Genomic DNA, 7,704 nt, shown 5'->3' with positions numbered 1-7,704 from the left:
TAGCAAAGAATTGGAAATGAGAGGACACTCATCTATTGGAGAAAAGCTCAACAAATTATGGAATGTGAATGTAATGGAATATTATTGCACTACAAGAAATGATAGAATGGATGGTTTCAAGGAAACTTGGGAAGATCTATAAGAACTGATTGTAGGGCAAAGTGAGAAGAATAAAAACAATTTATATAATATACGATAGTATAATTAAGAAAAATAACTTAGAAAGCCTTAAGAACTATATGAGTGCAATGATCAACATGACTCCCAGAGAATTAATGATGAAACACCTACCTCTTGGTAGACACTAGATGTAAAGAATAGAATTTACATTTTCAGACACAGCCAGTGTAGAAATTTGGTTTGCTTGACTGTACATTTGTTACATGGGGTGTTCAAGGAGGACTAGTATTTTTGATGTGAGGGCTTGCTGAGCCCTTTTCAGGGGTACTTATCCATCTTTGATGTCCACCTAACTCTGGCTCTCATTGATTGGCCAACAATAGGCAAGCCACACTTAGTGGTCATTGTTTGGGCCCTGATTTGCTCAGGGTACATATAAATAGCAATTGTTTCTCTTTTGGCCTGAAACCCTGAGGGTCTTCCCCTCCCAGACTTTTTTTTTTAAACTAGGTAAAAGAGGCCATTCTTTGTCTCATTTGTTACCTAGCCTTAATCACCGAATGGGTGTTGCCTCAGTCAACCAGAGACCTGGGAAAGATCTGAGCTTAAAAAGACCAAGGTCTCCTACTGCATCCAAGCCATCTCCAGTAGTCCTGATCTGTATCTTGCCACTGGACCCAGATGACTCTGGAGGAGAGAGTGAGGCTGGCGACTTTGCACAGCCTTCCCTCACTTAAATCCAATTCATTTGCAAGTCATGACATCACCTTCCTGATCCTCTAGAATGAAGGACAAACAACAACCACCTGACTCACTCATCTCTCTTCCGTAGATTCAAAAACTGTAGCATGCTAGTCATCCCCTGGTAAAACCATCTCAGCAAACAGACTAAACAAGGTTGAAGGGTACCAACAGGCCTTGGTGACTTAGGGGGATGTCTATCCCAAGCATATGAAGACATCCCCTGGTGGAATGGACAGATGAGAACAATATTTCCCATAGCTATGAAGGTGGTTGAAGCAGGTGATGTGGAGTGCTTAGAGCTTGGTCAGACATCGAAGATGCCAAAGTAATCCACTGCATAGGGGCAGCTAGGTGGTGCAGTGGATAGAGAACCAACCCTGGATTCAGGAGGACCTGAGTTCAAATGTGGCCTCAGACACATAATAATTAGCTGTGTGACCCTGGGCAAGTCATTTAACCCCATTGCCTAGCAAAAAAAAAAATCAATAATAAAGTAATCCACTGCATCCTAGGATATGGCCAGTCACACTGACTTTTGTCTTGCCACTGGACTCTGATGACTCAGGAAGAGAGAGTGAGACCAAAGACTTTGTATAACTCTACCTCAATTGAGCAAATCAAGACATCATCCTGTGATATTATTGGTCATCTAAAAAGGAAGGATAAACAACATATCTGTTACAAGGATTTTTTTTCCTCTTTTGTCAGAAGTGGGGGATAGGTAAAAATGGGTGATGGGGGATAGGGATGGCTAGGTTAGGGGGCCATATCAATAGGGTAGCACAAATTTAAAAAAAAAGATGCCATGAGGCATCTTTTAAAAATGCACAGATAAAACACCAGAAAACACAGGCAGACAGGATAGCTTTTAAAGCTACAGGTTGAATTTACTAACTTAAAAAGAAAACCAATATGAACTTATTCCATAGATCTACAATTTTCATGCAAAATCTTTTTTTTCCTGTTTTACATAGATTAAAATGTCCATTTTATTTTTTTTAGTTCAGAATAAAAATAAATAGTTTTGTTTAAGCACCTGTGGGTGGCATTGAATTATAGAAAAGTGATACAAGCAGTTCTTTTTAGGCAGGGATTGTTTATATGGGTTATTTGCAGTCAGAGCCAACTATTTTGATTATTGTGAAGGACCCTAGCAGGGACTTGTGCTTGAGGACAGCATCTGGATCTTTTCCTAGTTCCCCTAAAAAATGAAGGGGGCACTGAGAGGCCAGCAGACCCTGCCTTATATGAGGAGGAATGGCTCCTATAAAGCTCTACCTTTACCACTCTTCTGATTTTGGTTTATTGTTTCTTAATGTCTCACAGAGTCATTAGCTTCCACTTGTGCAATTCTAATTTTTAAGGAATTATTTTCTTCAGAGAGCTTTTGCATCTCCTTTTCCATCTAGCTTTGCACAGCTCTGACTCACTTAAATCCAATTCACTTGCAAGTCAAGACATCATCCTCTTGATGTTATCAGTCCTCTTCCAGAATGAAGGACAAACAACAGCAACATCTGGCCAATTCAGTTTTCCTAAGGAGTCTTCTCTTTGGTGAGTTTGTGTACATCTTTTTCAATTTGGCCAATTGTTTTTTAAGTAGTTCTTTTCTTCAGCGGATTTTCGTGCCTCTTTCACATTTGGCCTATTTTGTTTTGTAAGGTGTTATTTTCTTCAGTATTTTTGTGCCTCCTTTAATAAGCCACTGACTCTTTTTTCATGATTTTCTTGTATCACTCTCATTTCTTTTCCCAATTTTTCCTCTACCTTTCTTATTTGATTTAAAAATCCTTATTGAGCCCTTCCATGTCCTGAGACAACTCATGGTTTTCTTTGAGGCTTTGGATGTAGCTGTTCTCATTATGTTGTTTTCTTCTGAGTTTTTGTTTTTATCTTCCCTTTCACCATAGTAGCTTTCTGAGGTCAGGTTCTTGTTTTCATTGTTTGCTCATTTGCCCAACCTATTTCTTGATCTTATGTTAAAGCTGGGCTCTGTTGTCCAGGAGGAGAATACCTGTTCCAAGCTTCAGGTTTTTTGTGCTGTTATTTTCAGAGCTAGTTCTGGGGGCCATCTGTAAGTTTTCAGTTTTTCCAAGGCCATGTGGTCAGTGATCTTCTGGTCTCTGCTCTAGTCTGTGAGGGACCACAAGCACTCTTTTCTACCCTGGAACTGTGACCAGGGTCCCTACTGCCAGCACACTAGTGTCCTTGAACTGGGACTGGGAACTGGAACCTTGTCTGGGCAATACAATAGAGTCCTGCATCCAGTGACAACACAGCGTCCCCCTATAATCTCCTTCTGACCAGTTTTCTGACCCTGCCCCACCCCATTGACTATCTGTGGACTGAGAGTCCCAGAAGCTGCTGCTATGCTGGTTTGCCAGGCACGGCCTTCGGTGGCACAACCTCCAGATTTTCTAAGTTGTCCTGGGCTGGAAAATAGTTTCACCCTGTCCTTTTTCAACTCATTTTGCAGGGTTATTTGGAAGAGCTCAGGCTAGTCTCTGCCTTTATTCCTTTATCTTTGCCTTGACCTAGCTAATGCTCATCATCCAGTAGTTAATGGAACATTCTGAAATTAACAGCACATTACATCTTACGTTTTATGAAGTGCTTTTACGTGGACAAAGCGCATTCCTTACAACAACTCTGCAGCATAGTTAGTACAAGTATAATTATCCCCATTTTACAGATAAGGAAATTGAGCCACAGAGAGGTAAAATGAGCTGCCAATCGACCACAAAGCTAGTTAATAACGTGAGGCAAGATTTTAAAGCAGGTTTCCAGTTCTATATCTAGCCTTTAGCCACTCTACGAGGCTGCATTTTCTCTGGGAGCAGAATTTTTGTCATTCCCAGACAAGCTGATTTTCCCAGCAGATCCGGGTAAAGAGAAAAACTTGGGGGCGAAAGCCTCTTTTCCTTTAATCAGTGCAATCAGCCCCTTACCCAGTTCTTTATGCAAGAACCAGGGGAGTGGAGAGCTCATAGATAGCTCCTCTCCTCCTCTACAGTAGTGTGGGAAAGGAGGTAAGTTTGGGGAGCAACTACTTCTTCCCACCGGGAAGTAATTTACAGCCTGGGCTGTCCTGACGACAGCGGAAGTCAGTGCAAAGCTAGAACCTATCACTCCCCGGCTCCTGAGAGGCAGGAGTGGAAGGGGGCGCATCGCTGCTCATTGTCTGTCCTGGGAGGTGGGGGCGGGGCCTGGGGTTGATAGAGGGGGCGGGGCTGAAGGTCGTTTGTTTTTGCTGGACTGCCCTCGGAGCTCGGAGCTGCAGTGATCGCTGGAAGTGGGAGGTGCGTGAGGCTGCTGGTGCTGCGTGGTCCGGCCGCTGGAGCCCGGGAGCCGTCGGGGCAGAGCGCTGCTCCTGTGCAGCCGCCGTGATGTCAGCCCGCTGCTGCGCAGGCCAGGTGAGCCGGGCCAGTTGGGGCTCGGGGGTGGCTGTCACAGCTCCTGCGCCTCGCGGGGACCGAAGCTCCGCCGGGAAGCTGGGAGGGCTCCGTGCTGGTAGAAGGAGGGGTCCTCGATTTATTTGCATGGGTGGGGCGTGCAGGGAGACTCCTTCCAAGCCCCCAATGCTGTCTCGACCCCTGGGAGCATGGTCAGAGCTACGGCTCCGCGTTGCCCCTTTCCTTCCGGGCCGGAGCTGCGCGCACGCTGGCCGTCGGGGGAACTGCCCAGCTCAGATGGTCCGCGCTCCCCGAGGTTCGGGTGCAGCCGCTGGGCTGGGGGTGCGGGATCTATGGGCCTCAGGAAGGGCTGGTCTGCTGACCTGATTCAGGGGCGGGTCTCCTATCCTGCTTTTATGAGGATTTCCCTTTGGTATCTCTGTCGCTGATCTCATTGCAGCCCGGGTTTCTAGTCACTAGTGAATCATGTAATCCCAGACTCTGTGTGGGGAGGGGCCTCCCGGGTCGGCTAGTGCATCCCCCACCTGTAAGGGAATCCCCGCTGCTGCATCTCCGACAGGTGGTCACCAGGCTTCGACTGGAAACCCTCCGGTACGGGAATCTCCTCCATCGGAATCGGGGGGGAAAGCCCAACCAAGTTGCACTTTCCAGCCCTCTTTGGCCGTAAAATAGCTTAGGTTCATCCCCACCAACTACTGTTCTCGGAAGTAGGAACTTGTGAAGACACAGTTGTACCCTTTGGGTGTTTAGACTTTAAACAGACTATAAAAAAAGACAAGCACTCTGGAGTGTGCAAATTGATTTGTAAATTTATTTTTCCTTAGTCGGACTTGCCTTAACTTGTTAAGGTGTGCGCTTCCCAGCCTGTTCACTTGGGGTGGTGCATTTCCAACTCCTTAGTAATATACTACCGGGACGGTGGATTGAACGTGGGCTTCTTTAGTTCATTTAATCTCATGCTTTGCTGGCCTTTGGTGTTAAAGCCTAGGTTAGGTGAGTTCCTTCTTTTTCAAGTTTCTTCTGTAGAAAATGTGTCCCGCCTAAGTTAATCCTGTTAACGAGGAGTTAACCTTGTTAAGGGAATTTTGATTGATTTGGAGAGGCTACTTGGTGGATATTGAGGGGTGGGGTGGGGGGTAGGAAGACCTGCGTTCAAATTCAGTGGCTAGACACTAAGGTGCGTACACTCGGTTTCCTCGTCTGTAAAAGGAGGAGATTGGACGCATGACCTCTGAGATCCCTTCCAGCCCTAATATCTATAATGCTTGGACTTTGGGTGATAAAGTGATGTTCATTAGCTCTTAGTGGAGACTTCCTCTCCTCCTTATCCTCAGAACCTACCAAATCGTAGGTGCTTAATAAATACTTATTGTATTGGGTTAAAAGTAACCCACTTGGAGAATATAGTTGTACTTGTTCCTGCTGATAAGTGTAGCTACAGAAGCCCGCAAATGAATTTGAGTTTGGAATAGTAAGTGATTTGTTCAGACTGGCCATATTTTAGATAATCTGCTAACTTCAAGATGGCTCTGAAGTCATCACCTGGTATCTTAGTTTTAATGCTGTGCTTAAGCATTCAGCCAGGCCTTTTTACACAGGAGGATTTTAAATCGAGGTTAAATGACTTTGCCCCGTGTCAGAACCAGGCTGACTAATGTATCTTGAGACCTAAGTAATGTTGTAAAGCTTTACTGCTGGAGAGTTAAAGATTCTCAAGGCTTGTAAAAATAAATAAATCTTTTTTTTCTTTTTTGGGGTGGAGGCATTGTGGGAATTATTGGTACCAAAGAGGAATAGCTAAGTTATCAGTATTTTGGTTGAATTGTATTTTCAAATTTAAAAAATTCTGCTTTTGATAGCTCTACCTTGGAAAGAACTAACTGCCAAGATAGATGTTCCTCACAGTCTGTGAACCTGTGTTTTCTCCCAGTGTGTTCATCGATCTTTGTAGTCTTTTTGTAGTCTGTGAGTGAATCACCACTGTGTCTTTCTGGGTCTCCGCAGCAATGGGGGTCATGTGGGGGTGTATGTGTATAAAGATGTTTGTAAAGAGCAGTGGGACTCATGGCTGAGAACAGTATGATACTGTAAACAGCACAAAGGAAACCTCATTTGAGAGTTCTCTAACACTAGCTTGACTGTACCAACCAGTCTTTTTTTTTCCATGGTGGCAAAGGAAGCCTGTGTTCATGATGATGATACTAAAAGGCCACTTTATATAGTGATTTTCACTTTTCCCAACAGCAGCCCCCTGATTATTATCTCCATTTTATGGATGAGAAAACTGAGGTTCAGAGAAGTTAAGTGATTTATTTGCCCATAGGCACATGGCAAGGTGGATAGAGTTCTAGCCTGGAACCGGGAAGACCTCATCTTCATGAATTCATATCTGGCCTCAGACATTACTAGCTGCATGACCCTGGGCAAGCCATTTTACCCTGTTTGCCTCAGTTTCATCATTTGTAAAATTAGCTGGAGAAGGAAATGGCAAACTACTCCAAGATCTCTACCAAGAAAATCCCAAATGGGGTCATAAACATCAGCAACTAGGACACAGCCACTTAAGTGGGTATGGGAGGTTAAGCAACTTCCCCAGAGTTTAGCACAGTGCCGGGCACATAGTAATCAATCAACTAACATTAAGCACCTGCTGTATGCCTTAACAAATGCTCAGTTGACTAAGTGGCACAGCCAGAACTCCGGCCCGGTGCTTTCTGAGTCCAAGGCAGCAAATAGTTCCTTTAAATTATCTGGAGCCTGTCAGACATACCTGAGGCCCCATTTTATTGCTTTGATCGTATAACTGTTTTGATTTCCTGTGTACACACATCCAGAATTGGAATAGTTGCCCCCTTTTTTTGCTTGGTTTTTCTTCTGCCTTAAAAAAAATAATCAGAGATTTCTCTCTTGTTAGGCTAAAGTTTTGTGTCAGTTGTTCAAATGCACACCAACCCCATTTGGTTTAAAAACATGTACTAGATCTAAAATTAAGGACACATTTTTCCCAGCATGAGTTAGTCAAGAGATCATTGGAGAATAATTTGTAATTATGTAGAATAATGTAATAAGAATTGTGATGCTCTTTGTCTTTTAATATAAATCAGGTGCAAGTTTGAAATTTTTAAAAACTGAACTACTTTGCCATTCATTCAAAAGGCATTTCTCAAACAACTGCTGAGTACACGGTGTATGATAAAATGTATATCCTCATTTCTTTCTTCTGTCTCCCACTTGAGATTTGTCTCTCTTCCCCTGTTCCAAAATAAAAAAGAAAAGGGATTTATTTAAGCAACTGTGAATAGAAAACTGGACTGCTAGGTGTAGGTGGTATAATGGTTAGAGTACTGGGCCTGGAGTCAGGAATACTCATCTTCCTAAGTTCAAATCTGGCCTCAGACTGTGACCCAGGACAAGTCACTTAACTCTG

General features: G+C 43.8%; 1 protein-coding gene across 2 annotated transcripts in view; it reads left to right on the top strand.

The window, feature by feature from the left end:
- The first annotated feature begins 4,113 nt into the window (after positions 1–4,113).
- Positions 4,114–7,704, top strand: part of SERINC5 (serine incorporator 5) — a 114,485-nt gene continuing 110,894 nt past the window's right edge. For both annotated transcript variants that reach the window (XM_020998428.2, XM_020998427.2), the window contains exon 1: positions 4,114–4,277. In XM_020998428.2, the coding sequence (XP_020854087.1) occupies positions 4,251–4,277 (27 nt within the window). In that variant the 5' untranslated portion in view covers positions 4,114–4,250. The remainder of the gene's footprint in view (positions 4,278–7,704) is intronic.

The sequence above is a fragment of the Phascolarctos cinereus genome, unplaced genomic scaffold (assembly GCF_003287225.1).
Source record: "Phascolarctos cinereus isolate Bilbo 61053 unplaced genomic scaffold, phaCin_HiC Scaffold_4;HRSCAF=312, whole genome shotgun sequence".
NCBI classification, from domain to species: Eukaryota; Metazoa; Chordata; class Mammalia; order Diprotodontia; family Phascolarctidae; genus Phascolarctos; species Phascolarctos cinereus.
Note: the sequence above shows the minus strand (reverse complement) of the source record. Positions and strands in the feature narration are given on the sequence as shown.